General features: G+C 48.3%; 8 protein-coding genes across 8 annotated transcripts; 4 read left to right on the top strand and 4 right to left on the bottom strand.

Annotated features, from left to right (window-relative positions):
* Positions 1-216: 216 nt before the first annotated feature.
* Positions 217-974, top strand: N7457_008205 (uncharacterized protein; the record flags this gene model as incomplete). The annotated part of the gene is made up of 2 exons (XM_057179248.1): positions 217-870; positions 924-974. The coding sequence occupies 2 exons, from the start codon at positions 217-219 to the stop codon at positions 972-974; spliced, it is 705 nt and encodes a 234-aa protein (XP_057027634.1).
* A 115-nt stretch (positions 975-1,089) lies between these two features.
* N7457_008204 (uncharacterized protein) lies at positions 1,090-1,893 on the bottom strand (the record flags this gene model as incomplete). Its single annotated transcript, XM_057179247.1, has 1 exon — positions 1,090-1,893. The coding sequence occupies one exon, from the start codon at positions 1,891-1,893 to the stop codon at positions 1,090-1,092; it is 804 nt and encodes a 267-aa protein (XP_057027633.1).
* A 1,782-nt stretch (positions 1,894-3,675) lies between these two features.
* N7457_008203 (uncharacterized protein) lies at positions 3,676-4,264 on the top strand (the record flags this gene model as incomplete). The annotated part of the gene is made up of 2 exons (XM_057179246.1): positions 3,676-3,795; positions 3,854-4,264. The coding sequence occupies 2 exons, from the start codon at positions 3,676-3,678 to the stop codon at positions 4,262-4,264; spliced, it is 531 nt and encodes a 176-aa protein (XP_057027632.1).
* Positions 4,265-4,856: 592 nt separating this feature from the next.
* Positions 4,857-5,145, top strand: N7457_008202 (uncharacterized protein; the record flags this gene model as incomplete). The annotated part of the gene is made up of 2 exons (XM_057179245.1): positions 4,857-4,973; positions 5,038-5,145. 2 exons carry the CDS (start codon positions 4,857-4,859, stop codon positions 5,143-5,145), a joined length of 225 nt encoding a protein of 74 aa, XP_057027631.1.
* A 233-nt stretch (positions 5,146-5,378) lies between these two features.
* Positions 5,379-6,734, bottom strand: N7457_008201 (uncharacterized protein; the record flags this gene model as incomplete). Its single annotated transcript, XM_057179244.1, has 1 exon — positions 5,379-6,734. The coding sequence occupies one exon, from the start codon at positions 6,732-6,734 to the stop codon at positions 5,379-5,381; it is 1,356 nt and encodes a 451-aa protein (XP_057027630.1).
* Positions 6,735-8,418: 1,684 nt separating this feature from the next.
* On the bottom strand, positions 8,419-10,913 carry N7457_008200 (ESCRT-0 subunit protein HSE1; the record flags this gene model as incomplete). Its single annotated transcript, XM_057179243.1, has 9 exons — positions 8,419-9,059; positions 9,117-9,317; positions 9,371-10,012; positions 10,064-10,184; positions 10,241-10,339; positions 10,417-10,492; positions 10,573-10,607; positions 10,692-10,741; positions 10,874-10,913. The coding sequence occupies 9 exons, from the start codon at positions 10,911-10,913 to the stop codon at positions 8,419-8,421; spliced, it is 1,905 nt and encodes a 634-aa protein (XP_057027629.1).
* Positions 10,914-11,973: 1,060 nt separating this feature from the next.
* Positions 11,974-14,609, bottom strand: pakA (mitogen-activated protein kinase kinase kinase kinase STE20; the record flags this gene model as incomplete). The annotated part of the gene is made up of 4 exons (XM_057179242.1): positions 11,974-12,078; positions 12,144-12,478; positions 12,530-12,629; positions 12,696-14,609. 4 exons carry the CDS (start codon positions 14,607-14,609, stop codon positions 11,974-11,976), a joined length of 2,454 nt encoding a protein of 817 aa, XP_057027628.1.
* Positions 14,610-18,336: 3,727 nt separating this feature from the next.
* On the top strand, positions 18,337-19,608 carry N7457_008198 (uncharacterized protein; the record flags this gene model as incomplete). The annotated part of the gene is made up of 2 exons (XM_057179241.1): positions 18,337-18,703; positions 18,764-19,608. 2 exons carry the CDS (start codon positions 18,337-18,339, stop codon positions 19,606-19,608), a joined length of 1,212 nt encoding a protein of 403 aa, XP_057027627.1.
* Between the last annotated feature and the right edge of the window lie 112 nt (positions 19,609-19,720).

Below are 19,720 nucleotides of genomic sequence, written 5' to 3'. Positions count from 1 at the left end.
ATTGCCTCTCAGGTCTCGCCCCAACAAGGCACGTAGTCAACACTTTTATTAACCTATAAAGTCATCGAAATTTGGGGCCGAGCATTGGGGCCGAGCATTGGGGCCGAGCATTGGGGCCAAGTATAAAACCCAATATGTCCTGCCAATCGTTCAAGGAAAACAACCCAAAATCCGCTCGATTGCACAAGGACATCCACAACGCTATCATCTTCCATCATGTCGGGATACACATATAGCCACGCGCGAATGAACCGTAAGATTACACCCAAAAGCTCCGCGCCACGATATGCCCTGAAAGCACCAGAACGCGAAGTTGCTTTTCGGATGGAGCATATCGCGGCGGAGAAAACGAAACTCGTCCTCAAGCCACACGGAGACCCTCAATCACATAATGCATACAAGATCTTGGATGAAGAAGGTTCTTCTGCATTCACAGCAACCGGTCGCAAATATAATGATCGCGCATGTCGCGAACTCCGCGATTCTTCCGGATTGCCGTTATTCGATATACACATGAAGCCGTTTTCCAATCCTTTGGGCTGGGTAATTACCTTGCCCGGGAGCGAGATCGGCGATGCGACAATAGCTAAGGCGACACCGCAGTTAACTTGGAACGGGGTTAATTTGACCTTCGCATTCCGAAATGGCGCGGCCGAAGATTCGAAAAATGAGGATAAACGGGTCATGCTGACGGTCAAAAAACATGGGCAGGTCTTAGCATTTTTTGATGTTGTGGATGGTGATAGGAGGATTGCAGAATTGCGCGAAAGTATCACCCACAACGAGAAGTTGGTCCTACGGAGCATGAACCGCAGAAGTCACCGGCCTGCTTTGGATCTTATCGTTAGTCCTGGCGTGGATATCTCTCTGGTAATGCGGCGATATTCCCCAAATTTGAAAAAGCATCAGCTAATCCAAAGCAGGTGGCAGCAATTGCGGTCGTCGTGTCAGACTGGTTCTTCGGATCAGGTTAAACTGAGAACAAAAGACGGTAAATTTTAGAATTCCCTATGAATCACGAACAGCTGTTGACTTTTCACTCAATAAAGGAGAGAACGAAGAACGGCTGAGTTCAGCCGGCAACATGAATCATTCATCAAAGACAGGCTTGTCCAACCACGCCCTGATCTTCGCAAGGGCAGAAATATCATGCTCCTTATCCGATGTATTATAGTCCTTGATTTCTCCATCGATCCACTCCTTAGTCCCTCGAATAAACTTCAAATAAGTCCCAGTAGGCTGGCATCCACCGAAGTCGATCAAAATAGGCATTCCTTCTTTGTTGACTAGAATGTTGCGTGAGTTCAAGTCATTGTGAGCTAATCCATGCGTATGAAGATGATAAACTGCTGACTCGAGGGCCGTCATAAAAGGCTCTATATCAATTGTTCCAAATTGTCGCTCAAAAAAGGTATATAGATCGTATGGGTGTCTGTCAAGGACAATCCCAATGAAATAGCCACGGAGAACTTGACAGCCATGATACCCGATGATATTGGGATGCGGGTTCTGGGATAGCGAGTATAGCAATTCAGCCTCTGCTACCAACGGGTTCGAGAGCTGAGCCAGCGCATTATGGTCTTTCAGAACCTCGTACATTTGTGCACAGGGGCGTTTGATATAGCTGCCCTCAATAGGTGTCCTTGGATTTTGCACTAGCGCAATGCTAGAGGCTGGCCATTTCGTGTATACTTCTTCATCGGGAACAATTCGAAGGGCATTGGCCATCTGATCAAAGGTCACATCCGTCTTCGGTGCTTCAATTCTGCCGTAGTAAAACTGCTCGCTATTGTCGAACACTGCGAAGGATGTGTGGCGGATTTGCCCTGCTATGTCGTCGCGTTGCTCCCATACTTCTGTGAGATCATCCCAGCTTGTTATTTGTGGTCCCATGATGATAGTGAACGTGGTTTCAAAGGCTGTTAAGTTCTGATCACACTAATAAGATAGGTGCAAACGCTAGTTCGATATCTATCGCTGAGGGGAAATAAAAGGGGGACATGAGTGAAGAAAGGAAGGGAAAGTGACAGGTCAGCCAGCAAAAAGGGGGTGAGGCCTGAGACCAACGAGAACCGCGTCCAGCGGCGAATGTATGTTCTTTCTTTTATGATGAATTCTAATTCAGTTGTATTGGAGTTCATAAAAAGCATGAATGGTATTTCCGATTTTGATGCGCCGAGTTCATTGATTTGGAAAAATATGCAGCGACATTCTATATATCTCATATATAAAATTCGGTATACCACAATTGCAGGGTATTTGAGTGGCAAAGACGAGAGCGACGGTTTTACATACTTCCTGGTCTATAATATTTTATTCCTGGGACGTAATATATACTCGGTTCCATAACTCAGTTGGTTAGAGTGTGGTGCTAATAACGCCAAAGTCGAGGGTTCGACCCCCTCTGGAACCACGATTTCTTTTTTTTCCTTCTGGACGTTAATCAATACTAGATGCCAAACAAGAACATCCATCGAATAAGCCAGAGTGATCCCAAGGCCCAAATTTTAACATTGCCAATCAGTATCTGAAGATTTCCGTCCAAAAGGATTCCAAAAAGACTACCAGAAATACATCGTAAGGCCACAAACGCGGCCGACTCTTCTTCTCTTATGTACATTACGATTTCGGAGCTCCCACTTTGCTTGAATTTTATTTAGTCGAAACAGTATTTTCTCAAGCTTAGGAAACATAGTTCATTGGAAATACCGAACGGCAGTATCCAGGTAAGCTCTGTTTCGATCATCCTGGATGCGTTTTGCCCTAGCGCACAACACTATGAATTTGGCTACACTCTCGCCCTAGAAGAAGGCAGCCTCAATTAGCTCTGCTAGTCACATCTGACACGATTGTATCAATGCTCGAGATGGCAGTGGTGTTCGGGACAATGTGCCAAGTGTTTAGATGCCGGGTCTTTCAGACAGAGATCTGTGTAAACTGAGCCCTTTGACGGACTCTTTCGTTTGCTGGCTTTAGTCGGTGAGGACCATAAAGTCCCCCTTTTCCTAGCTCTGAGAATGATAGCTCCTTTTTGCAGTAGCTTAACCATCAAGGTTGATGTAGTATCGCTTTAGCAAGTTGAAGGAGGTGCCCAGTTACCGGATCTCATCTTCAATGGTGTTAGAGGGGTTGGAAGGGCGAGCGACTGCGACTCGTCGACCAGCGATCAATAAGTAGATTGCTTCAAAACGATGGAGCCCTTTAGAGGCTAGACGGAGACATCAAGATGCATGCCTATTAATAGTTGATAAAACTGAGCAACGTCGGATAGCGGCTTTGCGACGTCTTTGTAGTCTTCTTGAATCTCTCCCTAGAAGTTTCTTTTACGGTTATATTTGCCTCCTCGTAAGATTTGGGCATATAGTGACATGTCGACAGCGGAATAAGGTGAGGGGGGAAACCTTCCTGGGTTTGCTGTGAAAGCATTTGGAGAAGCGAGTTTGTAATTATAACGAGGTTGAAAATCTAACTTGTCTATCGAGGCAAACTGGCAACCTTCACATGTCGAGACCATTGATCTGAGATCAAATATCGTTTACCCCGAGTCTCCCAAGTCCGATCATCATTTTCTGTTCTTGTTGTGACTCTTCTGTTGTAGCTGTTCCATCATCCACGTAACATATCCCCCAACTCCTTCATCCGCAAACTCTCAAATCCATCCCTCGAACCTCAACCATGACTCCACGAGAGCCTTCCGAGCCTAACAGCTCCCCCGCCAAGCGCCGACGAACTACGTCTCGCTTCGACCGGAATCACGAATTCCTAATGCGATGTCTCCTTGAATCAAGCGGTCGAGTCAGTCTTCCCTCTATTGGTGTATTTGGAGTGTTTCTAACATCAACGAATCCTTTAGGTCGACTTTGCCGCCGTTGGGAAGTCCCAGGGCATCACTAGAAACTCAGCCAAATACCGCTTTTATCGGCTGAAGGGACAGCTTGCAAGTCAGGATGATACTTCCCACACCGTGGCTACAAAGACTCGCGGGAAGCAACAAACCAAACAAGTTGATCAAGATACCCAAAATCACGGCGTTGATGCTACATCTACTGAAACCGCTGGCAATCACAATACACGGCCTACCAACGACGAAGAGGATATCGCTCCTGTCAAGATTAAGACCATCGATGATCACAAAAAAATACGAATCAAGAAAGAAGAGGATGTTGATTCTGTTAACATGAAGACTATTGATTGCCACAAGGATATGCAAATCAAGAAAGAGGAGGAAGACGACGATGATAGCTCCATTTACGAGTACAAGTAGGATGGAATAGGGATTGTGTCCGTTGGATGAATTCCTTCGTTTTTTCATGTTACTTGTTGTCGCTTTGAACTTGATGTGTGAAAAGTGCCTGGAACTCATTACTATCGTTAGCACTCATTCTTAGCGAAATATCTTCTGACAATGCGACCATGTTTTCTTGCTAACCGATCAAATTCTTGCTAAATTCGCTTCATTTAGCTATCAGATATAGTTGATAGCTTCAAATACACGGCGGGATTGCCTCTCTCTACGATCTTTTCCCATATGACAGAGAATGACGAGATATATGCCCGGTTGATGCTTAGTATACTCCATAACAACACGGCTCACTTGCTCAGATTGCCGCGACGATTCATAGATTCATAGATCGCCGGGGCGATGCTCGTCGGGGGCTAAGAACTACTAAATAGCGTCACGTACACGGCGACATAATCGACGAGTGAATCATTCTTTTCAATCCGCAGCTTACTATTTCTTCTCATCTGCTTCATCCTTTGTGTATTCTCTCGTCTGATCAGCACTTCCATCCCATCAAAGACAGCTCATTCGAGACCATCAATCCCATCCTGCTACAAGATAGCCAGACGAAACAATGACTCGCCGCAAGATCGTGAAGGCCGAGAAGAAGGTCTCGCCGCAGCGAGAAGTGCTTGCTATCATCGCGGACAAGCATCGTGTATTGTTCAGGCACTGTGTCGAAGCCACCAAGGTCAGCCATCTTATATTGTTGACGGTTATCATTATCATACTGATGTGGATCGTACTCATCATAGGTCGAGTTTAATTTCGTTACCACGCACCTGCATCTCACTGCCCAGGCTGCCAAGCTGGAACTCCACCGCATCAAGAACATTTTTCTTGGTAAGAAGCCGAAGAAGTAGAACGATGCTCAGGATCCCGCCAAGGGTGACGACTAAGTCGTTGATCCGTCAACGATTTTGACTGCTGATCCGGTCGGAGAGATATTGCGTCGACTGACTTCGCGGGAGGATTGGACCGTCTTGGTCCCAATGGGCTCTGCACATGGAATTTTACATAACTTTGAGGATGGATGAGATCGGGAGACAAATACCTTATTCATTATGAGTGACAATGTCTTTCTGAGAATGAATATCTACTCATCCTTCCATTCTGTCAATGCCTTATGATCCAGCTCGAATCCAGCAAATCGGTCCTCAACACTCGGTCTCAAGAATGGCTCCTCATGGCCAGGAGGGAAGTAATACGCCGCGATGCAGACCCTAACAGGTTCATTCACAAGACCCGATGCTTGCAACCGTCCCTGGTCCCAGAAGACATACCCCCGATTCCGTAAGTCAAACATAGCCGGACTATTAGGTCTAGGGAACTCTTCGAAACTGGTCGCCCATTTCCAGCCCAGGTTGATACTGCTGACCAGATCACCCGGAATGGAAACCAGTCTGCCGCGGAGAACGGTGTCTCTCTCCTCTTTGTCACATGACTCGATTAGCAGCCCACAGGTGTTGATAAAATCGGTCACGGTGTCCTTGAGCGAGTCCGCGTATGATTCAAGAATGGCGTATTTGAGAGCACGCGGTCCGAGCTGATTCAAGTGTAGCAGGTACGATAGACCATACGAGGTGATGAATTTGACATGATCTGCATGCTGGCTTTCACGGTATTTGTTGGTGAAAAAGGAAAGCTCATCGGGATACAGGTTCTTTGTCTGTGGTGGCTTGTATGCAGATTGCCTCTTGGTGCCTCTCCCGGGCAAAGCATTCGGAGAAAAAGAAGCGATGAAATCATCCTCCACTCGCTCGCAGAGCGACCTGACATATTGAGCTAGGAATTGTTTGACGCAGAAAATCTCCTCGAATTCATGGAACGCGAATTGGGAAACGAAGCTCAATACACTCTGGGCGTAACTCAAGGATGAGCTGTTATCGCTGAGGAGATGGAGCACCTGTCGGAATCTTGCATGGATGTCACATCGGTAAAACGCGCGTTGCAGACGGACCCGTTCCGTCGTTGACAAGTCTGCTCTTGGGTAGACGGCGTTTGCATCAAACTGTGTCGGCTTCACTTGGTGTGCTTGGAGATTGCCCAATGACCATTGGCAATAACAGTCGATTAATCTTTCGATGCCGACATGGAGGCGAAATAGTGTCTCGACTTGCTCATCGTCCAGTTTGAACTGGTAACCACTGCTTCCGCGACGACCTCGGTCCCTGGCAAAGAACGAGAAACCCTCGGACTTGATCCTCGCAAGGCTTTCCCCGGATGTGATCAGCTTGGGGATACTCTGGGCGTCCAGTGCGCTATACACATCTGCTCGACATGCTGGGTGGATGGCCTGGAGGAGATTATGTCTGAGAAGATGCTTTTTGTAAGTGATGAAAGTACAGTGCAGTACGGGCGAGGCTCGAGTGGCAGAGAGAAGATCAACCGGGGAGGACAGGGATTCCAGAATCAGCAACAGGATCTCCGTTGGCAGGTCTTCTAGGGCCATGTTGACGTGACGAGACGAGACAGCTTGCTCCCTCGCCGTCGGTGATTTGGCGTGGTTCACTTGGGATGCAAGGCTTCTGATTAGTTTGTCTGAATGATAGAGCGTGGGATGGTCGCGCTCAAGAATATCCCGAGCTCCTTCAGTGAAAAAGGTGAAGTGAGACTGGAAGTGGAAAAGAGCTTGGTTCCTACACGCAATCCGTCGCGGAAAGAGCCGTGTGCTCAAGAGATCACCAGGATGTGATGCGTGTTTTGTGCTCTTTCCGAACACTTGACATCGTATGGCATTAACCAATCTAAAGACCAGGATTCAAACCAATCCCCCAATGTCTCCTGCTGAGAGCATTGACTGATATCAGTCTCGAAGACCTAGTCCTTACAGGTACCAACACCACGCATCATGCACACATGTGGATATCCATTCGTCCCTTTGATTTCACAATCACTATGTACATGGGTTGGATGCTAAAATTCCGACTTATCCAAGCAAACATCAATAATAGACAATGATATCACCCCAGAGTCTTGGATTTTAGTTCTCGCCAACCCTCTCATATCTATCATTCACCACCGTACTATTCTCAGGCAATGCGAGAGCGCAGAAGACCTACCATATGATCCGAAGAAAGCACAAAAAGAGTGAGACAAGTGGCATGCAGAACTGCAGACTCTGAACTAGAGTTAATAGGCCACGGCCTGGATGATTTACGCCAGTTTATCCCGATCTCCCAGCGAACCTTCAGGATGAGCATGAAGTTGCCGCAATGGCGCCTTCGGTCTTGGTTGATCAAAGGCAGTGCGAGAAGATGTGACTACTGTGCTCGTGATTGTGGGTTTTGTTCTAACCCACGCAGGTCTCTCCGGGTTAGAGGCACTGGCCATGGTACGAAAAAGTGCCGTTGCTGTCTCCAGGCTCGGGTTCTTCCTTAAGCGAGGAACAACAGAGGCTGGGCCAACCGGCCATTGACGTGAATCACAGAATATTGGGAATTGACAAATATAGTCTCTATGTGATAGAAGCTTCTACGTTTGGCTACGTTCACTGTCCAATCTGAGCGTGGCTGGCGTTGACGGGTGACTTGTGAGTGACCTTTGTCCGATTTTGATCAGCCAAAAATCCGCCTGCGGACAAATGGTGACAGATAGGTACCTGGTAGAAAGATACCCGCGGATATTGCCGGCCAGGTTGCAACTAGAGTGAGTACAAGGCCGGTGCGGATGGCTAAGGTTGGATATCAACATATCCCGAGGTCACTGACATCCTTGCCACAATCGAAAATCTTTGGGTCGCCTCAGTGTTAACCTTGAAAAGTTATAGGGCTTATTTTTTTTACTGGCTCTCCTGCTATATGAATAGTCCTCGCGTTTCTTCTCTTCCCTAAGTCTATCCAGGATTAAGTCCATTGAGTTTGATTGAGTAAAATTAGAGTTGTGATCGGCAAATAGAGTTTATAGAGCCTCATATAGACCTGATATACCAAAAATAAGGTAGGGAACACGTATGTACTGGGATCAAATCGACAACACATTTAATCATTGGCTACATACATGGCAGAGACAGCCAGCAAAAGGGTGGTGAAGCGGAAGAATATGGATTCAAATGCCGAATACAGAAGCCAACATTAAGCACAACAAAGGTATTGATCGCTATTAACGAAATGAGAATAGTCGTGACGAGACATCAATTACCGATAGAAAGAAGCCGGGTTCGAGGCTGCTGCACCACCCTGTGAAGGCTGGTAGGCTTGGTACTCACCCGTGCTTGCAGCCGGAGGTGCCGGGTTGTAGGATGTATACTGTTGTTGCTGTGCTGTTCCGGGTACCGGTGGAGGCTGGTGCGAGGGAGGGGGCTGATGGCTACTGGGGGAGCTAGGATAGGGGGTCTGTTGCTGTTGTTGCTGGAACTGGGGTGGGATTTTAGGCATGTTGGAGGCAGGCGGGATCTGAGGTGTCTCCTCGGGGGAATAAGCCGAGGGCGGATAGTCTTGCTGTTGTTGCTGCTGGTGGTGTTGGAACTGCTGGTGGCCAGCAGGCGCAGCTTGGGCAGCTGGAGGGTACTGCATGCGCTGACCAGGAACAGTAGCAGGCTGATCAACAGGTGTATCATACACAGAGGTCCCCAGTTCTTGAGGGTTATCGTATGTAGACTGCGGGTGGTGATGAACAGGTTGGTAGGGATCGGCCTGGGGTGTTTGCTGCTGCACTGCCGGCGACCCCGCTTGACCTTGAGTACGGGGATCAGGGGAGTGAGAGGCTGGGCGGTACGGCATGGTCTGCTCGCTGACAGGGTATGGCCCGTATGCGTTTGCTTGGGCCGGCGTAGTATCTGACAAGTCCATGTTAGACCTCGGAGGCAGTGGGATGATTCCTAGAGTCTACAAACCTTGAGGCCGGGGAGTGAAGTATCGAGGATCTGCCTGAGGAGCAGATGGGTACCCAGCAGGCGCAGCGCCAGGATAACCATACTGTTGCTGGGGAGGTCTTCCGTATTGCGGCTGCGCTGGGTGCGCCAACGACGCCTCTAGGAGGGACTCGTAATCGCGACGAGCTTTGATGAACTTCTCATTGAGCTGGGTGAATTCATCTAAACATGTGTGAGCAGAATTCCCTTGATCAGATAATCAACTGTCTTGTTACCTTTCTTTTGCGTATATTTGCCGATCAATTCGATGAGCTTGGGCCGGATTGCAAGTGTAGCCTGGTAGAGAGTAGTAATCTCTTCATTTTCATGAACATTGAGATCTGGGTTGCGAGTGCTCAGCAGAGTCAGTAGTTTTTCAACACTCTTGATCTGCCCAAAAACGTCAGCTTCCATCTGAGCTTCGCGCTGGAGCTCATCCACAGTGGGATCTGGGAGTTTCTCGACATAGTTGAGAGGGAAGATGCCAGTTTGGCCTCTCAGAGATCCCTTCCACCAATCCTTGTAAACCGATTCAAGGACTGCAATCGTATCGCCTTTGCGGAATTGAAGCTCGCCAGGCTCGGAAGGTTGGAAGTCAAACAACGCTCTCACACGCGACACAGTGGCCACCGATGTACCCGAAAGTACAGCTTGAGCTTCAGCGGAATCTGCTTGATTCATTGGAGTTGGTACCGATGCAGCTGCAGTTGCAGATGATGATGCCTGAGCTCGAGATTCTGCCGGAGTAGACGCCGATGGGATTGCCTTGTCTTTAATTGAGAGAGCCAGTGCCATTTGCAATTCTTCTTCCTCCTTCTGGCGATCAACATCAGTGATCTCACGCTTGCCTGGTTTCGACGGTGGCTGCAGATTCGGGTCTTGATATCATCAGCCAAGCTCAATATCTATGACAGGAAATGGATTCTCACTGGTGGTTTTTAATTTCATATAAGCTTGTTCCATAATACCAAAATCTGGGTTTGATGAAAACATCTGCGTCCATTCCTCCATCCGCTCCAGAATTTTAGACTTGACTTGTTGATGCGTATTCTGGAAGATCCATAGTTAATATTTGCGACTTGGGGGTAGAATTGGCTATTTCTTACACGGTCGTTCGCCAGGCGCAATAGTGCATCGGTAAAGCTTCTGGAGGCCAACTCGCGATGAATCTTCAATCCGCAGTTTTGCGACAACGCATTTCCAAGCTGTGAGCCAGTCAGTTTATGTTGACTAGCAGAAGAAATCGCCGCGCTTCTATGGGCACGGATATATGGCCACGAACCTCCAATGTATAAAGCTGGACGTTGGCATTTCGGTGAGCCAGCCTCTTGATCATGGCAGCCACAGCCTCTTTCGCACTGCATTGCCGGAACTCGCAATCAGCAACTGTTCTTCGCCCATATTTAAAATATGCTTCAATTCGGCGTGAGCCACATACCCTGATTCCTCGGAACCAACTTTGTCACAGACATCCTATACCACAACGCCGAATCAGTTTCCCATGTCTGAAGCCTGTACCGAATGTGAGAAGTCGCTAAAATCCCATATAAAACGCACCAGAATATATTCCCAGTTCTCAGAAGTCAGGTTCTCGTCCGTCGCCTTGGCTATAAACAGACAAATGTCAGTCATCGCATGTCATGGGCAGGTTCAGTGGATACCAGGAAGATTCGCTCATAGCTAGCCAGGTTCAGGGCCGCAGGTATATTTGACGGGGTATATAAAACGGCAAAGCTTACCAACGGCATCGTCGAAGTGATTTGGCTGCGCGCGAAACATCGCGAATGTAGGTCGTCAACCGTCGCGGGTAATCACCGGGAGGTATGTGGATTAGCGGAGCAGTCGGACAGCGGTCCTAGGCGTATGACGAGCGGATGGTCTGATATTCACGTCGCAGAACTTCGGCGACAGGTCCCAATTAGATTTCTGTATCGAAAAGCAAGCTCTCTTTTTAAAGAGTTGGCTATGTGACTTGCAGCGATGGTCCTCCAGCACCGAATGCGGGGAGTCGGCGACAACGAATGGTGTGGCAAGGCTGTGGGATGATGCGGGCGGTGTGAAAATCACAGAGGACCTTGGCAAGGAATGGTATAGCAAGCGACTGATATTGCAGTGCTGGATCTTCGTTAATCAGTGTCCTGAGTTGTTCAGGGACAGTGTTGGGGTATTGCGGAACTCGTCACCTGAGTCAGCATATGACGACGATGCCCAGCCTCAGGTACTTTGGGAACTGTCGGGTTACTATTAGCCCGGTTTGTAGAAAGTGAAGATAAATTTCGCTTCTATGGCTGCCTTGGGGCGGATCCTCGAATATTATCTCCTTTGTTTCTGACGTCTTCCATTTCCAATTTTCTGTTCCTGCTGACATTTATGAGCTTACTACTAGGCTGCTGCATTTCTTCTTGACGGAGTACTGATGTGGTTGTGGCTGAATATACCTCCACTACAAACTTTTCACCACAGATGGAGATAAGAAGGAATAGCAAGGCAGAATTTGAAGGTAGCTGCTGGTATTCAACATAAGCTCAAGCGACAGAACGAGCAATAGAACTACAAGAAATTACATAGAAACCGAGATCAACGCATGGTGAGCGGCAAAGCAAAGGTCACAGGCAACGTGCTCATGGATTAGAATCCCTCTCACCGACAATCGATGTGGAGAGGTAAATAAAGGAGTAAATTGGGTACATAAAATCGGATTCCCAACGTACGGTAGTTGCACGTCAGGATCTAGAAGAAACATCGAGAGTGACGGGGTATCTGAGCAAGACGTCAAGAGAGATCAAGTACGACGAAATAAAACCGAAACATAGGAAAACGTGGTCATTCATCTGCCTCCTTAGGCGCCTCCTTTTTGGGCTTTTTCTTGGGCGCGGCTGATGCGAGCAGCCTTGACCAAGGGGGCGAGATGCGAGAGTGGTGCACAGAAAGACATGAATGGGTGCTAAAGGGCGGAAGGTCAGTCAATCATCATCGCGAGGGTAATGGGGGTTGAACACGAATAAATACCTTCAGTAGGTCGTGTGCCGACGCCCGCTTCTCCGGATCAACCTTCAGAGCAAAGTGAAGGAACTCGCGGAAGATCGGGGATAGGTTATGCTCATCTTTGATGGTGGGCGTTCCGTTCGTAGCAATTAGATATAGTGCGCGCAGGGGCGATTCTGTCAGGTATGGCGGTTCACCCTCAATCATCTCGATGGCCATGATGCCTAGACTCCAGATATCGACCTTGCGGCCATACTCTTTACGAGTCACGACTTCGGGGGCCATCCAGTATGGGGTGCCAACCATGGTGTTTCGCTTATTCTGCGAGTCGTTGATTTGAGCACAGAAACCGAAATCAGCTGGGAATTATTAGCACCATTTTTTTCGATGTGATACTGGGTAAAACTTACTCAGCTTGATGTTGCCATCCATGGACAGCAAGATGTTGTCGGATTTGATGTCCCGATGGATCACACCCTTGGAATGCAAATGCTGGAGGCCGCTGAGGGTCTAATGGAGAAATAATCAGTATGTCATGATCCACCATCCAAACAAGTAGAGCCATTTGGCACTCACCTCTCTGCAAACAGCGGCTATCTGTCCCTCATTCATAATGTTGAAGGTAACCACATCTGTGAGACTGCCACCCTCCATATATTCCATGACAACCCAGAGATCAAGTCCATGCAGGAAGCTCTCCAAGAAGTTGACAATGTTCTTGTGCTTGCTATCCTTCATGACCAAGATTTCGTTGATAATCAAGTCCTTCTTGGGCTGCAAATCTAAATTCATCTGCTTGATGGCGACGCAATTATTGTGTGGATGCTCATATGCTGTAAACACACCCCCAGAGGCACCTTGGCCGATCTTGTTGAGATTGTAGTATATTTGCGTAGGATCGCCAGGGTGACAGATCAGCATCAAGCGTGCTCTGATATCCATGGCACTGCTCTGTCGCTGCTGGCGCTGTCTGGGTCTGGCAGCAGGCGGAGCACGCACGGTGGGTGACACCCCAGACGAAAGATCGGGGGCTGGCGCACTTGTTGACGTAGAGATGGCGGGAGGATGTTGTGCTTGCTGGCGTTGGGTGCGATTCCGATCCAATGCCTGCTGAGCGGCGGCCATCACTTGCTCCTGTTGCCGCTGGTATTGTGTTGGGGATGCGATAACATTCGAAACGCCAGGCGCAGGTGTGCCATTTTGGGAGCTGGAGGGACTGCGATGGGGCGATACTGGCAATGGCTCGGTCTCCGGGATAGTTGGAGTGCCAAACGTAGGGCCATAACTTTCCTGGGGGCTTCGTTGCTGAATTGGGTATACATTCGGAACCGGTGGTTGAGGGGGAGGGCGAGAGGGAGTCATGCCGGTCGGCGGCTTCGGGGGCGCACGATGGGGTACCATACCTCCCAGCGAAGGAGACATGACCGCCGTGCCTGCCGGAGGTCCGCGAGGAATGGGTGGAGGTGATCGCGGGTTCTCGAAGCTGTTTTCGTGATTTTGTGGGAATCGAGGGCTGCCCGGTGGCGATGTTTGTTCTCGTGGGCTCGTGGCTTGGGAAGCTTGGGCAGCTTGCGCATTATCAAATTTATGCCATACTTCATCATCACTGTCGCCTCGCGTGTTCTTCTCGTAAAAGCGCATGATATCCATCATAGTCTGTGGGTGCTCTTCCTGCTCCTTCTTCGAGATACCGTTCTCTTGTAGTAGCCGCTGCCATTCTTTGGGAAGACCGGTGAATTGACCGGTCTGGTTGTCATAGCCAACATGTGTGACATGGACCGGATTCTCTGGGGCCGAAATTTTCATGTTGCGACCGGGCGTTCCAAGCACACTATCCACAAATCTGGAGAAGCTGGCCTTCTTACTCTGTCTCGTTCGGGAAGGAATTGGAGTATTGTCATCATCAGAATACCGTTTGACAGGATTTTGAGGCTTTTCGGCCTCACGATGCGTGAAAGAATCCATCCGTTGCGTTAGAGTGGTGAAACTAGCTGACTGACGAAGTGAGTGGCGTCCGCGGGTATCGGGACTAGTATGGTGAGAGCGGAGTCCAGGTTGCTGCTGTGAATGAGGATCGGTCTCGGCGCTGTTCTCGTCTAAAGCACTGAGCATGCCCCGCGTTTCGTAAGGACCATTCAATTCATCCGAGCTCTGCTCGTTGTAGGAAAAGCGATTGGAGCTGCGGGTGCGGGCGCGGGAGGTGAAGTTGGAGAAGAAGCCACTTGATTCGTCGTTGGAAGGCGATGGTCCGCCACTGTTCTGCTCGAGTGATGACGACGAAGAACCGGGAAATTGTGCGTTGGATCGCGACCGATTATGCTCGCGACTGCTACTGGGAGAGGAACGCGGGTAGACGGGGGCGGATGGGGTACGTTTCAGCGATGTGGTGCTTTGATGAGTCCGAAGAATGCGCGAGCTCAAGCTAGGGGGATCCTTGTGAAGTTTGGTCGATGCTCGGCGGAATTTCAATGGAAAATTATCCTGATTCATGGTGGGCAGAATTCTGTCTCTACACGAGACAGATTGAGATTGGGCCGAGGAGGGGTCAGATGCAGGAGTTTTTTTTCCCTCGACCAACCAGATTCACGAGCTGGGGGAATTTTGGGCCGCGGAGAATAACCGGGTCCCCGAAGATTTTCGAAGATGGTTGGAATGGAAGATTGGAAAGGAATATGGAGAAGAGAGGAGGTTGATCGCTAGCACGTGGAGTCTGGAAAAGGAGTCGGGTGGCTGGGTTGACAGGTTGGGGGGGGGTTGTATGGCTATTCTACTTGTAACAACCTCGAATTTCGAATTTGATGGACTTCTCACAAATTAAAATCTCATCGATATCAGGTTTGCAAATATGGCATTCATGCTACTGCGTTGTAGACCGTCAAAGGCTTCCAAATGCATTCCCCAGCCTAAGAATAGAAGTGGCTTCTACTCCGGACCCCGTCCCTATTCCTCCGATATAGTTAACCGTTTCGATACGAGAGCTGATCCACTATATGCAACTCCTAAAATTCTGCGTTTTTCTTCTTTCTGCCTTCTTGTCGGATTTGACGGGCATTCCTCAATTGCAACACCTGGAAATGATGCGAAGTCCTGACTTGGGATGTCTCCAGATTGATGGGGGAGATAGCTCCCTCCACCGCCAGACCGAGATCTGAAGCAAACGCGTGGTTAAAGTACCTGCAACTCCGTTCAGGCCCCTTTTGCCCCTGACAGCTGGACATGTCCCGAAAAGGTTAACCCGTACAGGTGGACGGGGCAAGTGTGACAGAAGCAAGCCAACGCCCAGATGAACGAGCGTTAGGCATTGGGCTCGTGTGGGATGCATCCTGGCATCCAAACGCGATCTCTGTCGTACAAATGACATTGGCTCGGCTGCAGGCTTTGAGGCATCTTTCTTCCACATGCGCCACCGTTGGATCTCGTCCTCAATGGGCCGTGGTGAATTTTAATTTGATCTGATCCCGTTCATGCCTCGCCAATGTCTCGTCTGTTTTCGCATTGCGTTCGGGAGAACTCGTCATTTATCTCAGTTCGGGTCAGCATCTCCATGACGGCTTTTGCGATAACTTGACACCCCCGTGAATATTGGGCTCAACTATTATTGAGCGAGAGCGAATGAGATGCAATCGGGAGGCCAAGGAAATTTTTCCACTGACCAACCTTGGAACTTTCATTTAACGGGCGTCATCTTGTTTCATGACATACTCTGAAACACGAAATCTTGTGCCGTCGGCAAATGTAAATCTAAAAACCTTCAGTGATCGCACATAATAGAGTTCCCAATCGACGTACTGTTCATATAGGCTCAACTTGAAATGTCGGTTATATGTACTTTCTACTTAATAGTACTTACAATTCCCAGCATAATTCGCGGTATCCACTACCTAGGTACTTTGTCGACGGTACGGAGTATGTACATAGTTACGGCGTGCATATAATGAAGTTAGGAAAAATGGCCCACCTGAACACTGTTTCAAAGTCTAACGTTCCCATATGGCGAGAGATCATGATACTTGCAGTTTCTTTCTGTTGCTTCAGAATATATGCCCTCGGAAAAAAAGAACCTATGTTCAGCTACTCCGTACAGTACACCGGTCTACGAAGTATATGGCTGGAATGCGCCCCTCTACTGTGATCTACTATCAAATTTATGCCATATCTATCACTATTTTGAATACATATTGGTCTAAATTAATAAATGGAGGGAATGATAATATTTAGAGGTTTGGGACTGCTTGATTGTGGGTCAGACAATAAAAGGTAGCTAGGTAGTATACTCGTGCAGCGTTTCCACGGGGAATTTCAATGGCACAAAGCTATCCCTATACTCAAGTAGGAAGATATTTTGTAGAGTAAATCGGTAGTTGAATGGGCAAGAGCAAAATGCCTGTTCAAAAGAAGGTCTGAAGTTGCCTAGGTACCTACCTGGGAGAACGACATGGATGTCGAAAACGACTCTACACCATGCAGTGCTCGAATAGGAAGTGTTATGAAGATCCCTTCACCGTTCTCATGGAAGAGACACCCATATAGGCTGGTCCTTGGGAAGGGGAAAAAAACAGGGGACATCGGCCGAGAGTCGGAAATTACCTCCTCTGTCTCCGTTGAATTTTCCGGCCAGACGTCGCGATAGGAACAAAGGCATTGTCGGTCCTTTGAGCACTGCGCTATCCTCTAAACGGGTAGCCTACAATCTAGCGACCTCCAATCTCATTTTCCACTAGACAAGAGAGATTGCTTGATATCACTTGAATCCATTCTAAGCTTGAATTTATAAACACTTTCGTACAAAAAACAGCTCTCTCTCGTAACTGATGGCCCGGGATAATTCTCTTACCTTCCTCGGGCATCATCGGTCAAAGCCTGACACTTAAGGCCTTCGTTGGGAATAAAGACTACACATATCTACTCGCCACGCGACAGATGAGCTCTTTATATCTAGATTTTCAGCAACATTCACACAGTTCCCATGGTCCATTATCAAAATTTCGAAGGTCAGTGTGAACAAGCATTCGCTCACGGCCAAATTCGTCAATATCCCCATACGACCCGCAACAGAGTCAATCGCAACAAGAGCATTTTCAACACTAGAAATGGTGACATGAAAGATCTTGGTGGTTTATTCTAGATATCTATGGCCTCCTCTGTGCGATACTTCGCTACTGCTTGACATATACCTAATGTACGAAAAAAACTCATAACAACAACATCTTGCTTTCCAGCGACACAGGTATCCCATTCACTAGAGTGAATTTCCCTACCCCAGCGGTACATAGAGATATGGTAAACCATCTTCGAGAACTCGTTTTTCATGACTTCGAGTTAGCCTTTCTCTTCATATGTCCTCCCCCGCCGAAATAAACCGAGAAGGATTTTGTAAATAAACTTGTGGTCTATATTGATTCTCAAATATTCTTGACAGGTTGAATTCGAGTTTCTGACTTACTATCTGGGAAACAGGCAGTGCTAAAGTAAAGACCAAATCGAGAATAAAGGCTCTGTCAAGACAACCTTATGATCAGATAACTCGGAGGCCGTGGGTATTTGAAAAGATTAGAATGGTTTGCCTAATCGGGAGACATTTCCCTGGGTTGTAGGCCAACCCGCGACTTTCACGCATAGACGTGGGTGTTTGGTTGTTTGCGCTGAACATTCACAGCCTACATGTACGCTTTCCTCACCACGAAAACCTTCTTCCACGCACTCGTCTCCTAACCTCCAACTCCTCTGCTTTGATTTTCTATCAGCACAATCCAGCCCAGCGACTCATTTTGCTATCAAGCTTCCATAATCGGTAAGTCTTCTGGCATTGCCACGACCTCTTTTTGCGCCGTCGCATCTTCTCTTGTTTTCGTGTCTATTTGTCCCAGGATCGTCGTCGGTGTTTACATTGCCAGTTTTTTTTCTGTTTTTATTACATATTCACTCACTATGTGTCCAGTTTAACATCGATAACCCTCCAAGATCACTAGGGAATCCGGTACCTAGTCTCTTGCTAGGTCTTTTGTCTACCTCGTGACACTTCTCCTCGACTCGCATACGAATCGTTTTATTTCCTTGGGTTAGCTGTTTGCCCTGATCAGATGGTTCTAGTTCTAATGTCTCACAGTGATATTTCTCAGCCCTGAAGGGTCTCCTGACGTGTTTCCTGGTGTTTCCCTGGAGTTTTCCTGTCTGTAATATCTAAGTGATGGCTGACATCGGTAACTCCCCTCCCACTATGGCCACAGGCGAGGAAAATACTGTCAACTATATGTTGGCCCGAGTCTTGTCTGGGGGCTCAATCTACAGGAAGACGGAGCTTAGTCTTTTTTTTCCTCGGTGGTTTAAATGTGTCAAAGAGAATAAGCCGGTCCCTTCACGACTGCCGGAACTTCTGACGCGGGTTCTGCGTCCCTGGGGCACTCCAGCTGCCCGTGAGAACTCTCTGGAAATTCAAGCCCGCGAGGGTCTTCCTGCTGAACATCAATGGATGGTAGAGCTTCATATTCTCATGACAGATGAAGCAGATGAAAGATTCCTGCAGCATTTGGAATCTTTGCCGGATCGGGTCATATCTTTCGATGAACTGTATCTGCAAGCCGAAGGTGAAGAGACCATTAAATCCGAGGATTAGAGCGCGATACTGATACCATTAGACCCTAAAGATGACAATACAGACAATTCGAGCGACTTTCTCGTTGCCGACCCCCACCGAACCCTTCAATTCGACTATGAAATTCGTGATGTGATGACACGAGGCGACAGGAACGAAATGAGGAAGCACCAAGACGTCTTCTATGTGACCGGTATCGTTTCGTGGACTGTTAGGTCGCCTTTCTGGAATATCGCATTGGCCACGGATGATGCAGGCATTCGCTTTCTCTCAAATAAGACATTGGATCGAGTTCTTCCGAAATGGAGACAAATCCTCACCGGCGACAAGATTCCCACTGCGAGATATGGCGTCACTGATTCTTTCCGTCAGTGGCTGGCAAGTGAGAAACGAAAGGCCATCGATCTCGGCAGACCTTGGCCAGAAACGCCCGTCAACGTCGCTTCTTCGGTCTCAAAGCCCAAGAGCTCGGGGCCCAAGTCTACGAGCTTCATATCTCGCCTTCGCTCCTCGGCTCCTAGCCGGACCTCCCCCACTGAATTCGACTTCAATGCAAACGACATCGAGCAGACTGAATTGCTTCGAGAAATACTGACGGAAGTTAAGGATTTGAAGCTCATTATGAAAAGTTTCCTGCCGAGTAGTGAAGAGCTTATGCGTCGGGACCTTCATAGCCCGGAAATGCAAGTCCACGAACCTTGGCAACAGCCTTATCCTGCCGTTCCCCAGGGACCCAGCTATGCGACAATGCAACCATTTATGGCGCAAAACGGTCGCGTAGGCAGTCCTCAATTCGATTCTACTCCAGCCGATCAAGATTGGCAGCGCTGGGACGCCGCGTACCACACCCCTAGCCATGTGTCAGCTCCGGGGCCTGGTTATATGCGTCGTCCATAAAAACGCCCAAACCAAAATGCAGTGACCTTCATGTTAGAGTATGTGCTTTCGAGGTGGAGGGTGAGTCAGACTACCGAAATATCGAGAAAAGAAAGAAAACAGCGAGATTTGA

The sequence above is a fragment of the Penicillium paradoxum genome (genome assembly GCF_028828445.1).
Source record: "Penicillium paradoxum strain IBT 22861 chromosome Unknown utg000007l_segment0_segment0, whole genome shotgun sequence".
NCBI lineage: Eukaryota > Fungi > Ascomycota > Eurotiomycetes > Eurotiales > Aspergillaceae > Penicillium > Penicillium paradoxum.
The sequence above is the reverse complement of the archived record's forward strand: the minus strand, read 5'-3'. Positions and strand labels throughout refer to the sequence as shown.